General features: G+C 44.7%; 1 protein-coding gene across 1 annotated transcript; it reads right to left on the bottom strand.

Annotated features, from left to right (window-relative positions):
• Positions 1-7: 7 nt before the first annotated feature.
• smo (smoothened, frizzled class receptor) lies at positions 8-22602 on the bottom strand. The gene is made up of 12 exons (XM_046296833.1): positions 21626-22602; positions 13875-14083; positions 13086-13295; positions 12566-12738; positions 11737-11956; positions 11268-11391; positions 11068-11160; positions 10652-10760; positions 9223-9408; positions 6676-6824; positions 4151-4288; positions 8-3815 (listed from the first exon to the last, which is right to left on the bottom strand). The coding sequence occupies exons 1-12, from the start codon at positions 21888-21890 to the stop codon at positions 3199-3201; spliced, it is 2493 nt and encodes an 830-aa protein (XP_046152789.1). The 5' UTR covers positions 21891-22602; the 3' UTR covers positions 8-3198.
• Positions 22603-27992: the final 5390 nt, after the last annotated feature.

Genomic DNA, 27992 nt, shown 5'->3' with positions numbered 1-27992 from the left:
AACAACACCAGAATTATAGGTTTCCTTTTATTTACATAATTATACAAAAATACAGCTTCATGATCAAAGTAATACAATTCTGTGTTCAATATATGAGTGTGGAGATTAACAGCAGTAAGCTACATAGACAATAGGGGAATTTGCCAATATAAAGAACCCACAAAGAGATGGACTGTATTTAGTTCTCTTTGACAGCAAAATAAAACTCTGAGAATGTTCACAATACCTCAAAAAGTATATCAAGGTTCATTTCCCATGGAATAAACTGGCTGGTCAGTATCCAACATGAGAAATATTACAGTTGATGTCATATACACTTGATAGATCCCTTATGTCTTTTCACAAAACACATTTTTTAATGGAAATTTACATTCGTTTGCACTGATGGTGCAAGAAATGTCCAAATGCATTAAGCAAATGTTACAGTGTTATTTTCATTGCAGTGCTTTACAGCTTGCTTAATTTATCTTCCAGACATGGACATTTTTATAAATCATCTCTGATACACATATCACATTAGCTAATAGGACTACAGCAGAAACATAATCCTGCAGCAACAAGAAATGTGAGTTATTATGTGGATTATAATTAATGACCATTTTTGTAGCGGTTGATCCATTTTTCATAACTTCAGAAGCCATTTTAAACCTCAAATGCAGTACAAGTTTTACATTTCTCCTGCAACAGGTTGATCAAATTAAGATTCTACATCTGTAGTTTGGCACCATCTTTATTCTGTTGTGAGTGTGACGCAAAGACAATAATACTAAATTACTTTGGTTACAGCATCGGTACAACTACATCACAAGCTTCAGTGAATTGTCCCTTTTGCTGAGCAAATCTGTAATGTACCTCAGCATGGAAAACCAACCAAAGTCTAACAACTTAGAATTGTACAAGTATGCTGCATCCTTGCACAGGAGGTTGGTGGCACTTTAATTGGGGAGGACAGGCTTGTGGTAATGGCTGGAGCGGAATTAGGTGGAATGGTATCAAACACATCAAACACATCCATGTGTTTGATGCCATTTCATTTGCTCCGTTCCAGCCAGTATTATGAGCCGTTCTCCCCTCAGCAGCCTCCACTGCGTCCTAGGTCCCAATAAATGAATAGGTGCACTACACATAGAGAGAGAAGCACAAGACACGTGCATTTAGAAATTGTAGCAGATAATTACAAGCAGAGAATAAAGGTGTTTTGCTCAACACTAGGACAACATGACGCAATATATAGCACTGTCCTATACAATAAAAACACAGAAAGGTTGTCTATACGTATGCTTAACTTGGGCAGGAGCTCACCAGAGCTGAGTACCGGAGCTGAGTACCGGAGCTGAGTACCAGCACCTCACATTTTTCTACTGCCTGTTCTTCTTATAGAATATTAGCTGAAAAGTATTGTGGAGCTCCTGCACCTAAATAAAAACAGTACCAGCATGTAAAATGAGTACCGGCACCTACTGTATTTCAGTCCAAGTCAAGCACTGCTGCCAATAGAGTAAAACACAATGTGGAAATACTACATACTACAGTAAAAAAATAACCCTTTTTAATACAATTGTACAGAAAAAAACGTAACAATTTAACTGATGTAGCTAACATGTGCAAGAACACTTTCAAGAAATGAAGTGATTGATTCCCACTCAGTTGTGTATTTCATTTCCACTGGTATAAAAACCTAATCAATTCTCTTTCTCCTCAGGTGAAAAAAGCTCACTTTTGTGTGATTGCACCAGGCAATATAAAAACAGTTCTATATTTTTGCGACAAAAGTACAGACTACTAGTTGACGATGATATACAAAGACATGGAGCTTCCAGAGCCTGATAGTTTCTGCATCATATGAGGCTGCATGTCAATCATCTAAAGTGGCTTCCTCTCCATGGTTACAGATCTAGTAATATTTAGTTTATTAACACAGGCTAGTTGAAAGCGATATGGAGAATGCCTACATGGAATTAGTTTTCACCGGTCCAGTTTTCTAAAGTCAGCAATGACGTGGAAAAGAGAGAAGGAAAGGAAGCCACTTTACACTACTTACATGAACCCTAAGATGAATGAAATGACTCAGGGAACGACTAGATCCCTGGAAGAGTCTTGGAAGTCATATAATGAATGAATGGCTATGAGACTGAAATCAACAAGAGTGATATCTGATCCAAGAGATAGTGACCCGGGATCATGTCAGTGATGGTGACCCTCGTCCAATTAGTTCAGAGTTGAGCTGCCTCTTCTGCTGCCATCATTCAATGAAATGTTTCTGACAACAGAAGTTAGTTGTTGCAACATGGGTGATCATGTCTGTTTTCTGACCAATGCCACAAGTGGAATTATTTTCGGTAAGTCGCACAGCATTGACGAGTCTGGGAGGCGTTTCCCAAAAGCTTTGTAGCTAACGAGGTACTTTATTTCTCTCCACAACTATAGACCCAGACCACTTGTAGAACAGAAAAGTGCTTTATTCAAATAATTTAGCTCATTTAGACAGGCAGACTTATTCTGATATTTTTTTCACCAATCAGATCAGCTCTGAAAAGGATGTGATGTGAAAAGATTTGATGTGATTGGTCAAAAGACCAATTAGTGTTAAAAATATCAGAATTAGGCTGCCTGTCTAAACAGCAGCTATAGATTTTTAAACACATTTTTATGAAACTGTAGCTACTGTGATTTGTTAAGAGAAATTCCGAGCCACCCCACTGGGTACAGAAGTCAGTTCAACGTCTAGTTTTGATTTACATTTGGTTGAGTTGTTAACTAACATGAATTCAATGTGAAATCAAAAACAAATGTCACCATTTCATTGGATTTAGCTTAAAGGTTTTGGGTGAAAAAAATAGGAAATGCCCTTACGTTGATGACTTTTTTCAAATACAATCAGTTTTCCACATTGATTCAACGTCATCACATAGATTTTGGGGGGTTGAAATGATGTGGAAACAACGTTGATTCAACCAGTTTGTGCCCAGTGGGACATAAGCCAAGAAGCTTTCATGAAACTCACCCTTGGCCTGATCAGTTGTCCTTTAGCCCTTCCCTTTAAATGAAACAGATCTGACCAATTAACTTGACTTGAGTCCTGTTTCATCTTGACTGTTGGGCAGTGACAAGGGAGCACCATAAGTGTAAGTATCCAGCACTTTTCTCTCACAGTCTGTAAAAACCCCCAGAAAACCCCACAACCACACATGGTTGCTCTCAGAAGTCAGAGTCAGCATCCATAAGCTCTGCCTCCATCAGGTTGGTTCTAGAGTGGATCTGCCCCCACTCTGCCCTCCTTTGACCCCCCTGCGACCTCCCCACGTGGTCTGTCCTCCCAGACAGCCCTGCCATAGGCGCCACCTCCCCGGAGTAGTGGAACGCTCCATTGGGCTGCCAGAATGAGAGGGGTGGTTGTTGGGGGCGGCAGCGAGGCCCCAGGCCGAGGTCCTCTGGCAGGTCGCTGAGGGAGAGGGGGTTGAGGTCAGGGTACCTGCTCCTCTGGCTAGAGGAGGCCTCCAGGGCTCCTCCGTACCTCTCCTGGTAGGGCAGGGGATGAGAGGGCCTAAACTCAGGGTAAGAGCCTGGAAGGACGTCCTCAGCCTCCTGGTGCTGCCTCAGATTGGCCACCAGGCTCCTGTGGCCGGGCAGCTTGGGTAGCCGTGGCACCGAGCTGGTGCCAAACTCTCGCTGACGGTAGCCCTGGTGTTCGGCCAGCTCCTCCAGAGGACGCGCCTCCTTCTTCCTCTTCTTTCTCTTCTTCTTCCTCTTCATCATCTCAGGGGAGATCTCCGCCTCCACCATCCACAGCTTGTTCCTCTCCTCTGGCGGTGGAACTGGGGGAAAGAGCAGGGTGAGATTCAGACTCATAATGGTAACATGGTAGCAGGATTAAATCAGACTGGTGGCTGAACTGACAATTCTGTAGCCTGGTTATATAATACTGAATACTGCCATTGTGAGCACAGCATTCGGTCTGGCTTAACCAGCCTAGTAACATAGGCCCTGTTTGAATCTGTACATGACTGGGTAAGTGAAAGTAAAGGCCTTATCCCATTGCTTTAACCAATCCAACTGTCTATGATCTGCTATCGTTTCAAGAAAGAATGCAATGAACTCAAGGAAGAGTGCAGATGTCAGACAATGTCAATAAGCAGGTGGCAGCTCTCACCAGGTGTCCCTGTAGGGGTGACAGAGATGTCCTGCGGTAGAATGGCGCCCCTCCTGGCCACCATCTTGGTCACATGCTGGGCCCAGGCTGAAGACATCTCGTTGGATGGCTCCCCGTTCAGGTCAAAGTTGATGCCAGCTACCAATGAGAAAGAAGACAAGACAGCTCAACCATTACTATCCATTATATAGTAGAAGAGCTCAACCATTACTATCCATTATACAGTAGAAGAGCTCAACCATTACTATCCATTATATAGTAGAGCTCAACCATTACTATCCATTATATAGTAGAATAGCTCAACCATTAATATCCATTATATAGTAGAATAGCTCAACCATTACTATCCATTATACAGTAGAGCTCAACCATTACTATCCATTATATAGTAGAATAGCTCAACCATTAATATCCATTATATAGTAGAATAGCTCAACCATTACTATCCATTATATAGTAGAAGAGCTCAACCATTACTATCCATTATATAGTAGAAGAGCTCAACCATTACTATCCATTATATAGTAGAATAGCTCAACCATTACTATCCATTATATAGTAGAATAGCTCAACCATTACTATCCATTATATAGTAGAATAGCTCAACCATTACTATCCATTATATAGTAGAATAGCTCAACCATTACTATCCATTATACAGTAGAAAACCATTACTATCCATTATACAGTAGAATAGCTCAACCATTACTATCCATTATATAGTAGAATAGCTCAACCATTACTATCCATTATATAGTAGAATAGCTCAACCATTACTATCCATTATATAGTAGAATAGCTCAACCATTACTATCCATTATATAGTAGAATAGCTCAACCATTACTATCCATTATATAGTAGAATAGCTCAACCATTACTATCCATTATATAGTAGAATAGCTCCCTTCCTGTAGCTCATTATCTGATGACTCAGTCATTACTACTTATAGTAGTCAGACATATAGAATTCAACCATCCATTATATAGACCACCATACGTAGAATGTCAGACAGACTTCTCAGTGACATTCACAGTAACATAAGCAAGTGCTGGCAGACACATTATCAATGACATTTCACTTCTAGTGTCAGACAGACTTCTCAATGAGATTCACTACTTCATTCACTTCTAGTGTCAGACAGACTTCTCAATGACATTCACTACTAGTGTCAGACCACTTCTCAATGACATTCACTACTAGTGTCAGACAGACTTCTCAATGACATTCACTACTAGTGTCAGACAGACTTCTCAATGAATATCATTCACTACTAGACTCATTCACTACTAGTGTCAGACAGACTTCTCAATGACATTCACTACTAGTGTCAGACAGACTTCTCAATGACATTCACTACTAGTGTCAGACAGACTTCTCAATGACATTCACTACTAGTGTCAGACAGACTTCTCAATGACATTCACTACTAGTGTCAGACAGACTTCTCAATGACATTCACTACTAGTGTCAGACAGACTTCTCAATGACATTCACTGCTAGTGTCAGACAGACTTGTCAAAGACATTCACTTTTAGTTGTAACATTGAAGCGTAGTGGAATCTCCATTAATATCAGCCAGGAGTTCCTCAATGATGAAAAAAATATGGCATTTCATCTGCATAAAGAGGCATCCAATTCAGCCTTTTGGACAGCTCCTTCTCCGGGTCTTTGTGGACTTACCTACTGTCCCGTCATGAGAGACAGTGTGCATGCTGAAGGACAGCTCCTTCTCCGGGTCTTTGTGGACTTACCTACTGGCCCGTCATGAGAGACAGTCTGCATGCTGAAGGACAGCTCCTTCTCCGGGTCTTTGTGGACTTACCTACTGGCCCGTCATGAGAGACAGTCTGCATGCTGAAGGACAGCTCCTTCTCCGGGTCTTTGTGGACTTACCTACTGGCCCGTCATGAGAGACAGTCTGCATGCTGAAGGACAGCTCCTTCTCCGGGTCTTTGTGGACTTACCTAATGGCCCGTCATGAGAGACAGTGTGCATGCTGAAGGACAGCTCCTTCTCCGGGTCTTTGTGGACTTACCTACTGGCCCGTCATGAGAGACAGTGTGCATGCTGAAGGACAGCTCCTTCTCCGGGTATTTGTGGACTTACCTAATGGCTCGTCATGAGAGACAGTGTGCATGCTGAAGGACAGCTCCTTCTCAGGGTCTTTGTGGAAAACCTACTGGCTTTCATCTGCATGAGAGATCAGTGTGCATGCTGAAGGACAGCTCCTTCTACTGGTCTTTGTGGACTTACCTACTGGCCCGTCATGAGAGACAGTGTGCATGCTGAAGGACAGCTCCTTCTCCGGGTCTTTGTGGACTTACCTACTGGCCCGTCATGAGAGACAGTGTGCATGCTTCTCCGGGTCTTTGTGGACTTACCTACTGGCCCGTCATGAGAGACAGTGTGCATGCTGAAGGACAGCTCCTTCTCCGGGTCTTTGTGGACTTACCTACTGGCCCGTCATGAGAGACAGTGTGCATGCTGAAGGACAGCTCCTTCTCCGGGTCTTTGTGGACTTACCTACTGGCCCGTCATGAGAGACAGTGTGCATGCTGAAGGACAGCTCCTTCTCCGGGTCTTTGTGGAGCTCCTTGCGCTTGGAGAAGGCCTTGGCTATCATCTTGCTCTTCTTTATCCTCTTGGGCTCATCGTCGCTACGGCCGATAACCCTATGACAGGAACAACAGGTAGATAAATCGCAAGGTGACAGACAATGTTGACGTATCCCTTGACGTCGCAATCGCGGTAAATTGTGCAGACATTAAAGCTGAAATCCGTTCTTGGTGAAACTACCACGTCCGTTTGAGATACTACGACAACCAAGAAGTTGCATTTTTATTTATTTTTTATTTTTATTTCACCTTTATTTAACCAGGTAGGCTAGTTGAGAACAAGTTCTCATTTGCAACTGCGACCTGGCCAAGATAAAGCATAGCAGTGTGAACAGACAACACAGAGTTACACATGGAATAAACAATTAACAAGTCAATAACACAGTAGAAAAAAAAATGGGCAGTCTATATACAATGTGTGCAAAAGGCATGAGGAGGTAGGCGAATAATACAGTTTTGCAGATTAACACTGGAGTGATAAATGATCAGGTCATGTACAGGTAGAGATATTGGTGTGCAAAAGAGCAGAAAAATAAATAAATAAAAACAGTATAAAAAACAGTATGGGAATGAGGTAGGTGAAAATGGGTGGGCTATTTTCCTATAGACTATGTACAGCTGCAGCGATCGGTTAGCTGCTCGGATAGCTGATGTTTGAAGTTGGTGAGGGAGATAAAAGTCTCCAACTTCAGAGATTTTTGCAATTCGTTCCAGTCACAGGCAGCAGAGTACTGGAACGAAAGGCGGCCAAATGATGTGTTGGCTTTAGGGATGATCAGTGAGATACACCTGCTGGAGCGAGTGCTACGGATGGGTGTTGCCATCGTGACCAGTGAACTGAGATAAGGCGGAGCTTTACCTAGCATGGACTTGTAGATGACCTGGAGCCAGTGGGTCTGGCGACGAATATGTAGTGAGGGCCAGCCGACTAGAGCATACAAGTCGCAGTGGTGGGTGGTATAAGGTGCTTTAGTGACAAAACGGATGGCACTGTGATAGACTGCATCCAGTTTGCTGAGTAGAGTGTTGGAAGCCATTTTGTAGATGACATCGCCGAAGTCGAGGATCGGTAGGATAGTCAGTTTAACTAGGGTAAGCTTGGCAGCGTGAGTGAAGGAGGCTTTGTTGCGGAATAGAAAGCCGACTCTTGATTTGATTTTCGATTGGAGATGTTTGATGTGGGTCTGGAAGGAGAGTTTGCAGTCTAGCCAGACACCTAGGTACTTATAGATGTCCACATATTCAAGGTCGGAACCATCCAGGGTGGTGATGCTAGTCGGGCATGCGGGTGCAGGCAGCGATCGGTTGAAAAGCATGCATTTGGTTTTACTCGCATTTAAGAGCAGTTGGAGGCCACGGAAGGAGTGCTGTATGGCATTGAAGCTCGTTTGGAGGTTAGATAGCACAGTGTCCAATGACGGGCCGAAAGTATATAGAATGGTGTCGTCTGCGTAGAGGTGGATCAGGGAATCGCCTGCAGCAAGAGCAACATCATTGATATACACAGAGAAAAGAGTCGGCCCGAGAATTGAACCCTGTGGCACCCCCATAGAGACTGCCAGAGGACCGGACAGCATGCCCTCCGATTTGACACACTGAACTCTGTCTGCAAAGTAATTGGTGAACCAGGCAAGGCAGTCATCCGAAAAACCGAGGCTGTAGAGTCTGCCGATAAGAATATGGTGATTGACAGAGTCGAAAGCCTTGGCGAGGTCGATGAAGACGGCTGCACAGTACTGTCTTTTATCGATGGCGGTTATGATATCGTTTAGTACCTTGAGTGTGGCTGAGGTGCACCCGTGACCGGCTCGGAAACCAGATTGCACAGCGGAGAAGGTACGGTGGGATTCGAGATGGTCAGTGACCTGTTTGTTGACTTGGCTTTCGAAGACCTTAGATAGGCAGGGCAGGATGGATATAGGTCTGTAACAGTTTGGGTCCAGGGTGTCTCCCCCTTTGAAGAGGGGGATGACTGCGGCAGCTTTCCAATCCTTGGGGATCTCAGACGATATGAAAGAGAGGTTGAACAGGCTGGTAATAGGGGTTGCGACAATGGCGGCACAACGAACACTGTATTTTTCCACTCAGACACCATTGCAGGTTAGATAGAACAGCATAGTATGTACTGAAGAAAACAAAATGTCTGATGCTGGTACTCCTCTCCTCCGTTTCATCAACAAAACAAAGATAATAACAAATGTGCTGGGGGCGAACAGTGGCGCTGTTTCACCTGATGCAGATGTAACCTTTAATACACAGATGATGCTGTGTGAATGCCTCAGAGAGATAATACAATGTGTAACTCCATACTTGGAAAATTGTTGTTAAAGTTCATGTACTATTTTCTTGTAGCCTATTTTCTCACCTTTTATCTACAAGACAACACTTTTTGCTACGAAGGGACTGCCGCCCAGTCTAATTGTCTGTGTGTGTTCTAAAGGAAATGGCTGCTTACTTGCACCAGGTGCGTTTCCAGATGAGGATCGTGGCCTTGGTCCACACCCAGGTGCTCATGGCGATGCCCGTGCCGAACATAGAGAACAGATTAATCTTTTCCACCAGTAGACTGGGACGGTTCTTGATAGTACATTCTGGGATCGGCTTGTTGGTCTGATGAGCGATCGTCACATTGGCCTCGCACCTGTTCAAAGCCAGTGCAGCGTTCATCAATCAATCCTCAGAGCTCTTTTTTACACAGGCAGTTGCATTTGCTGTGGTAAAATACTCTACATACCCACACCCACTGTAAAGCCATATAAATGAGGCATATTCACATACTGAACTATTGACATTAACCAGTTGTTTACTTGTTCAGACAGGAAAGAGAAATGTACATTTCTGAGGTGAAATTCATACCAGTCCACTCAAAGTCAACAGAGTGGAGAAATAAGGCTGCATTCACAGCACAACAAACCGGTAGGGCTGTGGTTACCACCAGTCTCAACAGCATCATCTGCTGGGAATCTCCCACTACACCATACAACTGAGGGCTTTTTGTAATACTCTTAAATCTCCCCCTATCCCATACAACTGAGGGCATGTTCCAATACTCTTAAATCTCCTACTACATCATACAACTGGGGCCATGTTCCAATACTCTTAAATCTCCCCCTATCCCATACAACTGAGGGCATGTTCCAATACTCTTAAATCTCCTACTACATCATACAACTGGGGCCATGTTCCAATACTCTTAAATCTCCCCCTATCCCATACAACTGAGGGCATGTTCCAATACTCTTAAATCTCCTACTACATCATACAACTGGGGCCATGTTCCAATACTCTTAAATCTCCCACTACACCTTACAACTGGGGCCATGTTCCAATACTCTTAAATCTCCCCCTATCCCATACAACTGAGGGCATGTTCCAATACTCTGAAATCTCCCACTACACCATACAACTGAGGGCTTTTTGTAATAATCTTAAATCTCCCCCTATCCCGTACAACTGGGGCCATGTTCCAATACTCTTAAATCTCCTACTACATCATACAACTGGGGCCATGTTCCAATACTCTTAAATCTCCTACTACATCATACAACTGGGGCCATGTTCCAATACTCTTAAATCTCCAACTATATCATACAACTGGGGCCATGTTCCAATACTCTTAAATGTATATTTCCTTCCTCCCTTCCTTGAAGTAATCCCTCGTCTGTCACATTGGATTGATGTAGGGAAACTTTCCAAGGCAAAGCTTTTACCAATTATGTCATGTCAAATATTGGTGATTATTCCCATGTTCTGATAAAATATATATTGTTTTAGTATTCCAAAAGGGCCCAGAAGTCCTTAGGTCCTCAACACCTGTTTTGAAGTTGCAGTGTTGAATATAGTTTGGGGTTACTGTATGCTACATGAGGAGAAAAGGAACTCACAACACATATTCTCTGAAGCTCTTCTCCCACTCAGCCTGGTTGAAGAAGTCATAGAAGTGGCAGCCAAACGTGATTAAGACAAAGCCAAACGCCAGGAACCCAAATATACCTGATGAAGAGGAATTACACAAATGATTAGGGATATTTGAAATTCCAGAAACCTCAGGAGTCAAGACACAATATACTTTATATGAAGATAAAACCAAAGTGTTATAGAAGCTACAGTCAAGCTATGATGAGGCAATTTAAGTGGCTTTATCAAAGGTTTATTCTAGCATGCTATTGTAGCATTTCTGGGGGGGGGGGGGGGTTGTGGAAGCGGTTATCTGTCTTTTCAACACTAGCTGGGTTTGTTACATTGTTATGCCAGTGGTTTGACTCTGGATATCTGGTGATTTACAGCGAAGGGGTCATACCAAGTCTTAGCATTGTTTCGTTGATTTTGCTCGCTGCCTTCTCACTCAGAAGACCCGGGTGGTTACTCTTGATGGAGAACAACGTCATGACTCCTGGAGAAACATACAGAGGAAATCACTTTGGGAACGTCTATTTATTTGGGAGCGTTTAAATTCTGAAATATGAAAATGTCTCGTTTTTTGGGTTTGAGAGAACTCACCTCGTATGAGGAAATAGCCACCAATGACAAGCACAACTCCAATGGGAGCCAACACAAAGCCAGCACGGTAGCGGTAGTTCTTATAGCCCACGAAACAGATCCCACTGACAGAGTCTCCGTCCACCTGTGTCAAACAACAGAGACCAGAAACGCATACACGTGTTTGAATGGCATAACGGCATAAATGATCAATCATTTGGAAAACAAGAAATTCTGAGTCATTGTCTTTCCATCATGAAAAGGGAATAAATAAAGTTGTCTCTAAACTGTAGACACTGTTTGGGATTACCCTATTGCAAAGTAATACTCAACTTAAAGCCTGCTAGTATAAAGCATTAAGATTCAGTTACAATGCATTGTGAGACTTGTCATAAGCATGTATAATGTGTTATTATCATAAGTATTATAAATCGCAAATCACAGTAATGACTATTTTCAACTGCTAAAAGAAATGGTAGGTGTTCCATACCTCAGCGGTTGCTAGAATAGCCACAGTGAGGATGAAGGGGACGGACCATGTGACCATGTGGAAGTATGAGGTCTTGCCCGACAGGGGCTGGTGGGTGGTGCCCAGGGCCTTGAAGGACGTGTGCCAGGCGTAGGTCAGCATGACAAACCAGATCACCCCAGACATCAGGGAGTAGTAGACGAGGCTGAAGATGATGACACACGACAGAGTCTCGGTAGACCTGGATGGAGAGATAGAGAGAGAGAGCGAAGGAAGTTAATGACTCAATCATTTTTAAGAGTACACTGCCATTGCATTGGCTGTATGTGTGTTATTAATTATTTGAAAATGTCAATCAATCAGCCAACCAATCAACCAATCAAGTTTGAGAAACAAAGCGAACTTGTGAAAACGAACCTCCTGACTCCTGTACTAGCTAAATACAAGACCTACAAACCTCCTGACTCCTGTACTAGCTAAATACAAGACCTACAAACCTCCTGACTCCTGTACTAGCTAAATACAAGACCTACGAACCTCCTGACTCCTGTACTAGCTAAATACAAGACCTACGAACCTCCTGACTCCTGTACTAGCTAAATACAAGACCTACGAACCGCCTGACTCCTGTACTAGCTAAATACAAGACCTACGAACCTCCCCGGAAGATTCAAGAAATACTCCTTCAAATTGTATTTTCACATCTTATCTCATTATACTCCCACTTTCTTTCAACCCCTTCAATGTGTGTGTGTGAACAGTGTATGTGTGTGTCTCAGGGGGTTGGGTCGTAAGCAAAAACCACAATTGATTGACAATAAAATGTTAAGTGTTCTCTTTCTTCACTTACGAGGGCTCCCCTAAACGCATGGTGTTGTCACTCTTACACACGATCTCTTTGCGAGCTCCATCCATGAACTGAGCCAGCCAGCCGATACTGCCCATGAAGAAACAGGTATTGATGTAGAAGAGGATGACGGCGGGGTAGCGGTTTGAATTCTTCCAGTCCGCCAGAAAGGTGGCCTGTGAAAGGAGAGGGAAAGAGAGAGGGAGAGAAAAGATGAATATAAATGGAAAACACTTTTTTCTGACCTTATGAAGGCCAACTCACCGAAACACATAGTTCTCTGCAAATAACTAACAATATCAGATAATAAAAAGCATTGTTTTGACAACTTCTGTGAAAATCAGTATGAACCCATTATCTGAACAAGAATGGTATGTGTGTTACAATACCAGTATCTTCATTCCATTTGTAATCTCAAATATAAAAGTTAAAAGTCAAGTCAAAAAATGTTGTCGCTAACAGCTGCAAGTTACACTTGGAATTATGGGTAATGTTGTCCACAACACTGCTGTGTGAAGCTCACCAGAGTGAAAAAGGTGCAGAGCAGGGTGACGGTGCCGAACACAGCGATGTAGGCGTGCATGTCCGAGTGCTCCTCGTCGGTGAACAGGGGGTTGTTGCACTGGATGCCGCAGCCCTCCACATCTTTGTACCAGCTGGCCTGAACGTCTGTCTTCACCAGGGGGGCTTCGCAGTGTCCCGACGTGTTGAACTTCAGCTTCTGCACCTCGTTCTGTCTCACCGTGGACGGAAGGCAGTGAGCTCATATTGGCACTCTGTTTGGTCTATTTGTCATGAGGCGTACGCCTCAATATTATATAGTATTTTATAAACTGGGTGGTTCGAGCTCTGAATGCTGATTGGCTGACAGTTGTTGTATATCAGACTGTATACCACGGATACGACAAAACATTTATTTGAACTGCTCTAATTATGTTGGGTAATCAGTTTATAATAACAATAAGGGGTAACAAAATGTGGAAAACATCAAGAGGTCAGAATACTTTCTGAATGCACTGTATATAATATATTATAGTATTATAGAGTATAATATCGACAGCCATTTTAGACTGAAAAACAATGACACTAGCCTGTTGACTAGATGGGTGGCTCCATGGAGGGGCCACCCACTGGGCACAGACTACAATTCAACGTCTACTCCACGTTGGTTCAATGTAATTTCATTGAAATGACGAGGAAACAACGTTGATTCGACCAGTGTGTGCCCAGTGGGTTGACAGTGCTGAAGTCCCCTCAATAATTGGCCAAGCACCCCATCTGCACACATGCATAGAGAGAGCATCTACCATACCGTGCAGCCCATGGGGTACTTGTCCGTCTCCTCACACTTGAGGAAGTTGGGCCAGCCCCTCTCCTGGTCCACGATGCTGCAGGGGCGACGCGTAGCCTGGCACAGGTGCTGGCTGGGAAGCTCCACCTGCCCGTTGTCACACTTGGGCATGTAGACGGCACACAGCAGGGGCTGGATGACCGCCCAGCAGCGAGGGGCGTTCCTCAGACCTGCATGGGTGAGAAGGGAGGTGAGGGACAATACTGTAGCTTGGGTTGACTTCAGTAGACACCAAACGGATGAGAATGCTCCTAAACTGAGAGAAATTGGCAGGTAGGTACCATTTTAGTTTTTCTGCAGTGAAACATTTTGCTACGGTGTGCCCTAATGAACACAAACCTGGTGCTCCAGCCTGTTTGTGCCTCATCAAACTCCTCTCTGGGTTTGTTCAATCATTGTCATGCCAACTATCTAAGTATGGTATGACATGACAACTATAATAGTTTGGCTATAGCATATACAGAATGAGATCAGTCTGGATATAAATAATACATATTCATACATCACTTCAGTGTGGTGAGGATGATGGTCACTGGGGTCAGGAGATAAATACGACCTGGATGTTGATGTTGATGATGGTGGTCACTAGGGTCAGGACATAAATATGACCTGGATGTTGATGTTGATGATGGTGGTCACTGGGGTCAGGAGATAAATATGACCTGGATGTTGATGTTGATGATGGTGGTCACTGGGGTCAGGAGATAAATATGACCTGGATGTTGATGATGGTGGTCACTAGGGTCAGGACATAAATATGACCTGGATGTTGATGTTGATGATGGTGGTCACTGGGGTCAGGAGATAAATACGACCTGGATGTTGATGTTGATGATGGTGGTCACTAGGGTCAGGACATAAATATGACCTGGATGTTGATGATGGTGGTCACTGGGGTCAGGACATAAATATGACCTGGATGTTGATGTTGATGATGGTGGTCACTGGGGTCAGGAGATAAATAGGACCTGGATGTTGATGATGATGGTCACTAGGGTCAGGACATAAATATGACCTGGATGTTGATGGTCACTGGGGTCAGGAGATAAATAGGACCTGGATGTTGATGTTGATGATGGTGGTCACTGGGGTCAGGAGATAAATATGACCTGGATGTTGATGATGGTGGTCACTGGGGTCAGGAGATAAATATGACCTGGATGTTGATGTTGATGATGGTCACTAGGGTCAGGAGATAAATAGGACCTGGATGTTGATGTTGATGATGGTGGTCACTAGGGTCAGGACATAAATAGGACCTGGATGTTGATGTTGATGGTGGTGGTCACTAGGGTCAGGAGATAAATAGGACCTGGATGTTGATGATGGTGGTCACTGGGGTCAGGAGATAAATAGGACCTGGATGTTGATGATGGTGATCACTGGGGTCAGGAGATAAATAGGACCTGGATGTTGATGATGGTGGTCACTAGGGTCAGGAGATAAATAGGACCTGGACGTTGACCCTGACTGGGATTGGTAGCTGGGGCCAGTGTCTATCAACTCAACACCTCAGCTGTTATGCCCAGAGCTCCAGACCTCTTGATGAGGCAGCTAGCGTTACAATATCATGCACTTGGAAGGTCACTAGTTGTGTGGTCTGTTGTTTTTCCCATGGTGGGGGTGGGGAGTGGGGACGGGAACCACTCTACAGATCAGCTAAGGATTAGTGGAAGGAAATGCAGGTTGATGGATCACTAATGAGTGTTTATTAATGTGCAGGAATATCTAACTGTCATGCAGGTGAAAGAGGACCCAAAAGCGACTTAACAGAAACAGAGTTTATTTAAGTCCAAAACGGAATAACAGAAATCCTCTAGACTTGTAGAGGGGAAACAACTGGAGAAGCGGCCACAGACTGCAGGTCGCTTCGGGTAGGCGCAGGCCGTAGTCGACAGAGACACCTGCTCACACGCAGCATCTGATGAAGGCAAAAAACACGACAGGACAGGGCGATACACAATCACGGCAAAAACACGACAGGACAGGGCGAAACGCAATCACAGCATGGTGAATACAATACAAGGAACCGACGGGACAGGAACGGATCACAAAGGAATAAATAGGGACTCTAATCAGGGGAAAGGATCGGGAACAGGTGTGGGAAGACTAAATGATGATTAGGGGAATAGGAACAGCTGGGAGCAGGAACGGAACGATAGAGAGAAGAGAGAGCGAGAGAGTGAGAGAGGGAGGGGGAGAGAGAGGGATAGAAGGAGGGAAAGAACCAAATAAGACCAGCAGAGGGAAACGAATAGCATGGGGAGCACAGGGACAAGACATGATAATAAATGACAAACATGACAGTACCCCCCCACTCACCGAGCGCCTCCTGGCGCACTCGAGGAGGAATCCTGGCGGCAACGGAGGAAATCATCGATGAGTGAACGGTCCAGCACGTCCCGAGACGGAACCCAACTCCTCTCCTCAGGACCGTAACCCTCCCAATCCACTAGGTATTGGTGACCCCGTCCCGAGAACGCATGTCCATGATCTTATGTACCTTGTAAATAGGTGCGCTCTCGACAAGGACGGGAGGGGGAGGGAAGACGAACGGGGTGCGAAGAAAGGGCTTAACACAGGAGACATGGAAGACAGGATGGACGCGACGAAGATGTCGCGGAAGAAGCAGTCGCACAGCGACAGGATTGACGACCTGGGAGACACGGAACGGACCAATGAACCGGGAGTCAACTTACGAGAAGCTGTCGTAAGAGGAAGGTTGCGAGTGGAAAGCCACACTCTCTGGCCGCAACAATACCTTGGACTCTTAATCCTGCGTTTATTGGCGGCTCTCACCGTCTGTGCCCTGTAACGGCAAAGTGCAGACCTCACCCTCCTCCAGGTGCGCTCACAACGTTGGACAAACGCTTGAGCGGAGGGAACGCTGGACTCGGCAAGCTGGGATGAGAACAGAGGAGGCTGGTAACCCAGACTACTCTGAAACGGAGATAACCCGGTAGCAGACGAAGGAAGCGAATTGTGAGCGTATTCTGCCCAGGGAGCTGTTCTGCCCAAGACGCAGGGTTTCTGAAAGAAAGGCTGCGTAGTATGCGACCAATCGTCTGATTGGCCCTCTCTGGACCGTTAGACTGGGGATGAAACCCGGAAGAGAGACTGACGGACGCACCAATCAAACGACAGAACTCCCTCCAAAACTGTGACGTGAATTGCGGGCCTCTGTCTGAAACGGCGTCTAACGGGAGGCCATGAATTCTGAATACATTCTCAATAATGATTTGTGCCGTCTCCTTAGCGGAAGGAAGTTTAGCGAGGGGAATGAAATGTGCCGCCTTAGAGAACCTATCGACAACCGTCAGAATCACAGTCTTCCCCGCAGACAAAGGCAGACCGGTAATGAAGTCTAAGGCAATGTGAGACCATGGTCGAGAAGGAATGGGGAGTGGTCTGAGACGACCGGCAGGAGGAGAGTTACCCGACTTAGTCTGCGCGCAGTCCGAACAAGCAGCCACGAAACGGCGCGTGTCACGCTCCTGAGTCGGCCACCAAAAGCGCTGGCGAATAGACGCAAGAGTGCCTCGAACACCGGGATGACCAGCTAACTTGGCAGAGTGAGCCCACTGAAGAACAGCCAGACGAGTGGAAACAGGAACGAAAAGGGTTACTAGGACAAGCGCGCGGCGACGCAGTGTGCGTGAGTGCTTGCTTAACCTGTCTTTCAATTCCCCAGACTGTTAACCCGACAACACGCCCATAAGGAAGAATCCCCTCGGGATCAGTAGAAGCCACAGAAGAACTAAACAGACGGGATAAGGCATCAGGCTTGGTGTTCTTGCTACCCGGACGGTAAGAAATCACAAACTCGAAACGAGCGAAAAACAACGCCCAACGAGCTTGACGGGCATTAAGTCGTTTGGCAGAACGGATGTACTCAAGGTTCTTATGGTCTGTCCAAACGACAAAAGGAACGGTCGCCCCCTCCAACCACTGTCGCCATTCGCCTAGGGCTAAGCGGATGGCGAGCAGTTCACGGTTACCCACATCATAGTTGCGCTCAGATGGCGACAGGCGATGAGAAAAATAAGCGCAAGGATGAACCTTATCGTCAGACTGGAAGCGCTGGGATAGGATGGCTCCCACGCCTACCTCTGAAGCGTCAACCTCGACAATGAATTGTCTAGTGACGTCAGGAGTAACGAGGATAGGAGCGGACGTAAAACGTTCTTTTAGAAGATCAAAAGCTCCCTGGGCGGAACCGGACCACTTAAAACACGTCTTGACAGAAGTAAGAGCTGTGAGAGGGGCAGCAACTTGACCGAAATTACGAATGAAACGCCGATAGAAATTAGCGAAACCTAAAAAGCGCTGCAACTCGACACGTGACCTTGGAACGGGCCAATCACTGACAGCTTGGACCTTAGCGGAATCCATCTGAATGCCTTCAGCGGAAATAACGGAACCGAGAAAAGTAACGGAGGAGACATGAAAAGAGCACTTCTCAGCCTTTACGTAGAGACAATTCTCTAAAAGGCGCTGTAGAACACGTCGAACGTGCTGAACATGAATCTCGAGTGACGGAGAAAAAATCAGGATATCGTCAAGATAGACAAAAACAAAAATGTTCAGCATGTCTCTCAGAACATCATTAACTAATGCCTGAAAAACAGCTGGCGCATTGGCGAGACCGAACGGCAGAACCCGGTACTCAAAATGCCCTAACGGAGTGTTAAACGCCGTTTTCCACTCGTCCCCCTCTCTGATGCGCACGAGATGGTAAGCGTTACGAAGGTCCAACTTAGTAAAGCACCTGGCTCCCTGCAGAATCTCGAAGGCTGATGACATAAGGGGAAGCGGATAACGATTCTTAACCGTTATGTCATTCAGCCCTCGATAATCCACGCAGGGGCGCAGAGTACCGTCCTTCTTTTTAACAAAAAGAACCCCGCCCCGGCCGGAGAAGAAGAAGGCACTATGGTACCGGCGTCAAGAGACACAGACAAATAATCCTCGAGAGCCTTACGTTCGGGAGCCGACAGAGAGTATAGTCTACCTCGAGGAGGAGTGGTCCCCGGAAGGAGATCAATACTACAATCATACGACCGGTGAGGAGGAAGGGAGTTGGCTCGGGACCGACTGAAGACCGTGCGCAGATCATGATATTCCTCCGGCACTCCTGTCAAATCGCCAGGTTCCTCCTGAGAAGTAGGGACAGAAGAAATGGGAGGGATGGCAGACATTAAACACTTCACATGACAAGAAACGTTCCAGGATAGGATAGAATTACTAGACCAATTAATAGAAGGATTATGACATACAAGCCAGGGATGACCCAAAACAACAGGTGTAAACGGTGAACGGAAAATCAAAAAGAAATAGTCTCACTGTGGTTACCAGATACTGTGAGAGTTAAAGGTAGTGTCTCAAATTTGATACTGGGAAGATGACTACCATCTAAGGCAAACATGGGCGTAGGCCTGTCTAACGGTCTGAAAGGAATGTTATGTTTCCGAGCCCATGCTTCGTCCATGAAACAACCCTCAGCCCCAGAGTCAATCAAAGCACTGCATGTAGCACCCGAACCGGTCCAGCGTAGATGGACCGACATAGTAGTACAAGATCTAGATGAAGGGACCTGAGTAGTAGCGCTCACCAGTAGCCCTCCGCTTACTGATGGGCTCTGGCCTCTTACTGGACATGAATTAACAAAATGTCCAGCAACTCCGCAATAGAGGCACAGGCGGTTGGTGATCCTCCGTTCCCTCTCCTTCTTCGAGATGCGAATCCCTCCCAGCTGCATGGGCTCAGTCTCAAAGCCAGAGGAGGGAGATGGTTGCGATGCGGAGCAGGGAAACACCGTTGATGCGAGCTCTCTTCCACGAGCCCGGTGACGAAGATCTACCCGTCGTTCTATGCGGATGGCGAGAGCAATCAAAGAGTCCACATCTGAAGGAACCTCCCGGGAGAGAATCTCATCCTTAACCACTGCGTGGAGTCCCTCCAGAAAACGAGCGAGCAGCGCCGGCTCGTTCCACTCACTAGAGGCAGCAAGAGTGCGAAACTCAATGGAATAATCCGTTATGGACCGTTCACCTTGGCATAAGGAAGCCAGGGCCCTAGAAGCCTCCCCACCAAAAACTGAACGGTCAAAAACCCGAATCATCTCCTCTTTAAAGTTCTGGAATTTGTTAGAGCAATCAGCCCTTGCCTCCCAGATAGCTGTGCCCCATTCTCGAGCCCGGCCAGTAAGGAGTGAAATGACGTAAGCAACCCGAGCTCTCTCTCTAGAGTATGTGTGGGGTTGGAGAGAGAACACAATCTCACACTGCGTGAGAAAGGAGCGGCACTCAGTGGGCTGGCCGGAGTAGCAAGGTGGGTTATTAACCCTAGGTTCTGGAGGCTCGGCAGGCCAGGAAGTAACAGGTGGCACGAGACGTAGACTCTGGAACTGTCCAGAGAGGTCGGAAACCTGAGCGGCCAGGTTCTCCACGGCATGGCGAGCAGCGGACAATTCCTGCTCGTGTCTGCCGAGCATGGCTCCTTGGATCTCGACGGCAGTGTAACGAGCGTCTGAAGTCGCTGGGTCCATTCCTTGGTCGGTTCCTTCTGTCATGCAGGTGAAAGAGGACCCAAAAGCGACTTAACAGAAACAGAGTTTATTTAAGTCCAAAACGGAATAACAGAAATCCTCTAGACTTGTAGAGGGGAAACAACTGGAGAAGCGGCCACAGACTGCAGGTCGCTTCGGGTAGGCGCAGGCCGTAGTCGACAGAGACACCTGCTCACACGCAGCATCTGATGAAGGCAAAAAACACGACAGGACAGGGCGATACACAATCACGGCAAAAACACGACAGGACAGGGCGAAACGCAATCACAGCATGGTGAATACAATACAAGGAACCGACGGGACAGGAACGGATCACAAAGGAATAAATAGGGACTCTAATCAGGGGAAAGGATCGGGAACAGGTGTGGGAAGACTAAATGATGATTAGGGGAATAGGAACAGCTGGGAGCAGGAACGGAACGATAGAGAGAAGAGAGAGCGAGAGAGTGAGAGAGGGAGGGGGAGAGAGAGGGATAGAAGGAGGGAAAGAACCAAATAAGACCAGCAGAGGGAAACGAATAGCATGGGGAGCACAGGGACAAGACATGATAATAAATGACAAACATGACACTAACACGTCAGAGAGAATCTTTTCTTTTCTTTATTTGCTCTTAACCCCCATTTCCTGCAAAAGTCCTATTCCCATGTATTTGGTCATTACAAAAACTATCCATTTGGAGGGGCCCTCAATGTTTCATTGCCTAGTTAACAGGCTGTACTATAACAATTAACCTACTGACCTCGCATGTGACTATAACCAAATCTACCTTAATGTTTAATAGCACAGTGTAATACATCTTATTACATAAATATTATATAGTGCTACTGTTTTTTACTTATAATAGAACATTCTGTTTATGTCAAATGGCAGGGTTAAGACTAAATAATCACAAGCGAAAGTTCAATGAATAATCACTAGTGAAAGTTCAACGTATAAAATACATAGATTTTATTTTACGTTTCCTTTTGCAAATGACAATATGAGCATCTAGATTACATCTGATGTTAATAGAGGGAGTGGGGTCTGCACTTAATAACGCAACACAAATCTATAATACGTTTGTCAATTTATTGAATTTAAATGACAGTAAATGAACAACATGAACCCTTTGTACCTATGCTTATTAACCAAATACAGGCTTACCAGACCACATGGCCAACTTCTCAAATGCTTCGTCTTGGGTACTTGAGTCTTCAGCCAAGGCAAGAGACGTGTGCGTGTACGGTAGTGGGGACCCAAGACATGTATTATATTTAAGCACTTCACATGTTGTAGTTTTCTTGCAGAAATCATTGAAAATGGTTTCGTTTCTCTGTACCGTTACCGCATGAGTAACCAGAAAGCGGGCAGCCCAAACGCAAAGCATCCCCAACCCACCAACAATGGAACTCCATCCACGGGAAGACATCTTGGAGATTCAACTTTGTATACTTTGTTTCCAGGAAGAAAAAAGTATACTTTGTATTCCAGTAATCTAAAAAGTAACTGTTAATAAAAATAGCACGAAGTGCTCTTGTTCATTTGATGCCGAATGTAACATTATGATACAATGAAACGAAACGTTTTCCCAGTTTTCACGCAGTCCCGAACTTTTTCATTTAGCATTTTGTCATATAATCCTTGATTTGTCACTGGAATTCCCTACATACAATCCGATCGCCACCAAAAAAACGAAAATATGCATGATATTCAATTAAATCAAGTGGAACTATTCCTTCCGCTGTTTTTGTTGGATATGCCTATTAAAAAGAAATCAAAGTAACAGATCCACCCTCCCCCACAACTTGCCGTGAAAAGTCTGAAACTGTAACATGATCTCTAGTCTACGCGCTCCAACCCCCTCGCGCTCCCACTTTCCCCTCTTTTGCGGAAAAGAACTATTTTCATTTCATCTATGTAGACCTATCCCAAAAAAAGGCCGTTTGGGGGATTTCTATAGAATTCTGCGATGTGTCTGATGGAGTTTGGTCTTTGTTTTTCTCGCTTGCAGTCGTGTCTGCTATGTTGTTCTGCCTCTGGTATGCACATGGTGGGGGAGAGCCAAAGTATCAAAACCCTCTCATCCCATCCCCCTCTCCATGGGTAAAACTATGCCTTATAGGAATACCAAAACAATCTCACTCCTGCAGTAAGAAAGCCATCTGTGTACCTTTATATCGTATGCTTGTTTGTTTAATCGTCCGCTCATTTAGAGCCTTTATTTCTGACACAACACATTCGTCAAATCAATCACAATCAAATGTTATTGTCACCTGCTTCGTAAACAACAAGTGTAGACAGTGAAACGCTTACTTATGGGCCCTTACCAACACTGCAGAATACAATACATAAATAAAACTAATAACAATAATAATATTTTTTTAAAATAGTAACACAAGGTATACATACATAATGAGAAATGATAGCTTGGCTATATAACTGGAGTACCTGGAAGACACTTACTTTGTTCATTTCCAAAAACAAGTCTTTGAAAGATCTCCAAAGACCCATATTGTCCTCCACGACTTACATCTGACCGTACCTCCTACATTTGCACTTGTTGCTATTAAGAATTAATAGATTTGCAATCACAGACTGATCAGTTATGTTGGTGTGAACAAGCATTTCAGTAGTCTCTCCGATAGTACTTCAAATCTGTGATTAAACTAGAGCCTCACTTTGCCATACAATTGAAATCTTAGTGATTATGCGAGCACAGTAGGCTATATTTCGTTGTCAGCCCACTCCAAAGACTGTTCATTCACCACCACAAAAATGGTAACTGCAAGTTTATCTGCCAGTGGCATGCTAGTAGCCACTCAGGGAAAGTTTGTTGTCGTGGACATAAACAAGTCAATTATCCACTCCTTAGGCTACTTTGATTCTAAAAGATCAGACAAGATTGTCATTTTCTCTGCTTAAATTGCACAGTTTCTAAACGAGTGTGCAGCCTACTGTATGGGTGTTGGTTGGGGAATGGAATGGCCTGGTGGAATTATAAAAAATGAATAACTTCATGGCATTTTGGATGTGTAAAAAAAGTTTGTCTTGTTTATTTCCTCCCAGTCCATATTAAATCAGTTTCCTAGGAGACCCTCATAATGGAAATGTGGATTCTCTCTCCCAGTTAAGGTAGCACTGCTCTTCACCCGAATGAGACCTCAAACTGACCAAGAAAACTTTCAGAGGTTGATTATAAGTTAACTGTAAATGAAGCCATAAGTGGCTGACATTGGTCAGATTTAAGATTCTGTCTATATCAACCAATGGGACAGCCACACTGTAGATTTAATGAATGTTTCATCATTGACATAGACAGAACACCATACAGTCTCAAACAATCCTCTTCGTGCTTGTGATGTGATCAAAGCCTCTCTCTAACCTGACCGTTATAGGGCAGTGCATTAGATGTAATGCTCCAACAGCCTACCTCCTGCTGGTTGAAATGACAATGGATGTTTTGTTTTTGGCCTGTGCTGTATGAATGAGCGGAGCCCCATGTTTCCCCATCGTTCTCTCTGAGTGAAGCATTGGGCCTCCTTAAAACCCATAGCAACATGGCTGTCTGAGAATGAGTCAGGGAGAGACCAGGACCACACACAGAGCACGTGGGCCCCTCACTGGAGCACCCGGCCAAATCTCTCTTGCTTTCTCTGCACGCGCAGGCAGGCACACACGCACACACACCAGAAGAGAGAGACAGACTCATCTACAAGTCAGTTATTACACCAGAGAGAAAAGTGCCAATGTGACTTCTCATTTCATATTGGTCTGTGTAACATGATGTCCCCTGGAATACATATTAGTAGTAGGGACTGTGCCTAAGTCCTGTGTGTTAATGAACCTGCGACTTCCTACAGAACACACTGTCGCTGATGTCTCAATGCCTGCCTCTGAATAACTTCCCCCATCACATTGACATTATGAACACCTGGCCTGTAGGCCTATAATGTTATAGTTCATGCAATTAGTTAAAACAACTGCAGGGCAATGTGCACAAAGTAGAAAGGTGTATGGAGAAGAAGGGCTTCACATGCAGGAGTGTGTCTGCTCCCAAACCCAGGCACATCAGATTTCAGGCCAGGAATGTATCTAAGCTCAGGTTTTTATTTGCCAAACGGGGTGGAGAGGAACCATTTTAATGTTTGACGTCTGACTGTTCACAGCTATATTAGACTTTCAGCCCCAACTAGCCTGGAATGAACTTCAGTGTTTGCAACCAAATCATGGAACATTTTAAAATTACAAATACACTCAAACTCACTTATCATTTCCCCTGCATTTCTATTTCAACATGTTGTATTGTGGGCAGTAGCAAGACCATACTACACTTGTGTTAAGTATTGCAACACTGGCTGGTACAATCTGTGAAACTGCAGATTAGACAATAAAACAAAATTAATTTGTTAAACTGATTGACTATAGAACACACATGTAGTCTTTGTGGATAGCTTACACAGACATGCTTTCACATGATACTACTGCAGTAATAGAACATAGAGTTGTGTAACCTGTTGTCAGTGGTCCTACTGGAGCTTATAGACACATTTGGAGAGGTTGGAGGTCAGTAGCCATTTATGCCTATATCCATGTGTAATTTTCTCTCACGCTACCTCAACCCCTATGTCCTCATCGCCCACCCACTGACAGGTCACAACAAGCCATCTGGGAGTACAATACAGGGAAAGAATGTCATGAGACTCTTAAATATACAGTAACACTTCATTTTAGACCACTGTTTCCACTGGTACCGTTTATTAGGACCATTAGAAATGGTGTCATTGGATAGTTTCTGGCACTAATTACATGAATTCAACACAATTGGTAACCAACTAGCTGATACATGGATTGGAGTGCTTGTTGTGATGATTCCCAAAGAAACAAATAAAATAATTCACAAGATATTGTCTTTACATAAGAGAGTAATTACCATTTTACCACGTAAAGTCAAAGTAAATACTCTGTACCTAAGGGGAATTGTGGAACTAATTTTGACACAAGTGTTTTTTAATGTTAATTCTTAGGATTTTACATGGGTCAGTTACTAGAATGAATTCCACACCCACCTGTACCGTTTAAATACAGAGCTAATCAGTAGTCTTGACCAGTAACAGTATGTTCAAATCAAATGTTATTTGTCACATACACATGGTTAGCAGATGTTAATGCGAGTGTAGCGAAATGCTTGTGCTTCTAGTTCCGACAATGCAGTAATAACCAACAAGTAATCTAACTAACAATTCCAAAACTACTGTCTTATACACAGTGTAAGGGGATAAAGAATATGTACATAAGGATATATGAATGAGTGATGGTACAGAGCAGCATAGGCAAGATACAGTAGATGGTATCGAGTACAGTATATACATATGAAATGAGTATGTAAACAAAGTGGCATAGTTAAAGTGGCTAGTGATACATGTATTACATAAGGATGCAGTCGATGATAGAGTACAGTATATACGTATGCATATGAGATGAATAATGTAGGGTAAGTAACATTATATACGGTAGCATTGTTTAAAGTGGCTAGTGATATATTTACATCATTTCCCATCAATTGCCATTATTAAAGTGGCTGGAGTTGAGTCAGTGTGTTGGCAGCAGCCACTCAATGTTAGTGGTGGCTGTTTAACAGTCTGATGGCCTTGAGATAGAAGCTGTTTTTCAGTCTCTCGGTCCCAGCTTTGATGCACCTGTACTGACCTCGCCTTCTGGATGATAGCGGGGTGAACAGGCAGTGGCTCGGGTGGTTGATGTACTTGATGATCTTTATGGCCTTCCTGTAACATCGGGTGGTGTAGGTGTCCTGGAGGGCAGGTAGTTTGCCCCCGGTGATGCGTTGTGCAGACCTCAATACCCTCTGGAGAGCCTTGCGGTTGAGGGCGGAGCAGTTGCCGTACCAGGCGGTAATACGCCCGCCAGGATGCTCTCGATTGTGCATCTGTAGAAGTTTGTGAGTGCTTTTGGTGACAAGCCGAATTTCTTCAGCCTCCTGAGGTTGAAGAGGCGCTGCTGCGCCTTCTTCACGATGCTGTCTGTGTGAGTGGACCAATTCAGTTTGTCTGTGATGTGTTCGCCGAGGAACTTAAAACGTACCTCCCTCTCCACTACTGTCCCGTCGATGTGGATAGGGGGGGTGCTCCCTCTGCTGTTTCCTGATGTCCACAATCATCTCCTTAGTTTTGTTGACGTTGAGTGTGAGGTTATTTTCCTGACACCACACTCCGAGGGCCCTCACCTCCTCCCTGTAGGCCGTCTCGTCGTTGTTGTTGACCCACATTTTGAGAGAAAAAAACTGCTATTCCCAGTGGACCTAACTGGGTCATGTTCATTAGGAACAAAACGGACTAAAACAGGACTTGTCCCATAAGAAGCGCTCAATTTCATTTTCCGTCGCGTGCTCTAATGAACACAACCCCTGTGAGGGGAAATGCCAACAGGTCTAGCTGACGGCCCAACATGGTTATGTTATGGAGAGTCACAGCATTAGTGTAAACTCCAGCGTTGCAGCGCTTGCCAATCTAAACACCAGTGCTTGTGTAAAAGGCGTTACGGAAAATAAGACTGTTTATTATAAAATCAGGCCTTTCTGTTGCACTTTCAAATGGGGAAATCCCCTAGTAGCTCAGTGAGTAATAAACTACAATTACATTATTGGTCTGTATGGATACCCACAATGCTTCATATCCAAAAGATATGCTTTATTGAAAGGAATGTATTTACAGTCAATTTAGCTTGAAATATACACTTAGTGGCCAGATTATTAGATAAACCACCCCGTTCACAAAAATGGGTCGCTCCTACAGACAGTGAGTCACCTGTCAATGGCTTGCTCTATAAAGCAGGCAGATAGGCATTCAGTTATTGTTGATTGAATGTTAGAATGGGCAAAACGAGTCACCTAAGTGACTTTGAGCGTGGTATGATCGTCGATGCCAGGTGTGCCGGTTCCAGGATCTCAGAAACAAACCGTCTCCTGGGCTTGTCTAGGGTTTACCGAGAATGGTGAGACAAACAAAACTCGTGCAAGCTAACAGGCAGCATCTCGAAACGCACAACTCGTCGGTCCTTGTCACGGATGGGCTATTTGCAGCAGACGACCACACCAGGTTCCACTCCTATCAGCTAAAAACAAGAAGAAGCGGCTCCAGTGGGCACGCGATCAACACTGGACAACTGAGGAGTGGAAAAACATTGTCTGGTCCAAGGAGTCAGGATTTGGCGTAAGCAGCATGAGTCCATGGCTCCATCCTGCCTGGTGTCAACGATACATGCTGGTAGCGGTGGTGTAATGGTGTGGGGAATGTTTTCCTGGCAAACATTAAGTCCCATGATACCAATAGAGCAACTTTTGAACGCCACACCTTGTAGAATCTATGCCCTGAATAATTCAGACTGTTCTGGAGGTAAAGGGGGGGACAACGATTTACTCTGTGTGAATGGTTTTGATGTAAAACTAAATTGGAATATCCCTTAAAATGTGTAGAAATCAATTGGGTAACACTTTACTGTAAAGGCTGTAGGTGCA

The sequence above is a fragment of the Oncorhynchus gorbuscha genome, linkage group LG14 (assembly GCF_021184085.1).
Source record: "Oncorhynchus gorbuscha isolate QuinsamMale2020 ecotype Even-year linkage group LG14, OgorEven_v1.0, whole genome shotgun sequence".
Lineage (NCBI taxonomy): Eukaryota > Metazoa > Chordata > Actinopteri > Salmoniformes > Salmonidae > Oncorhynchus > Oncorhynchus gorbuscha.
The sequence above is the reverse complement of the archived record's forward strand: the minus strand, read 5'-3'. Positions and strand labels throughout refer to the sequence as shown.

Bases quoted from the DNA above. Each gene is read 5' to 3' on its own strand.
- smo (XM_046296833.1), bottom strand. From the start codon at position 21,890: ATGTCTTCCCGTGGATGGAGTTCCATTGTTGGTGGGTTGGGGATGCTT. The intron at 11,161-11,267 runs GTGAGTTCTCTC...ATGTTTCTCCAG, and splicing joins TGGCTATTTCCTCATACGAG to GAGTCATGACGTTGTTCTCC. The intron at 3,816-4,150 runs GTGAGAGCTGCC...TCTTTCCCCCAG, and splicing joins CACCCCTACAGGGACACCTG to TTCCACCGCCAGAGGAGAGG.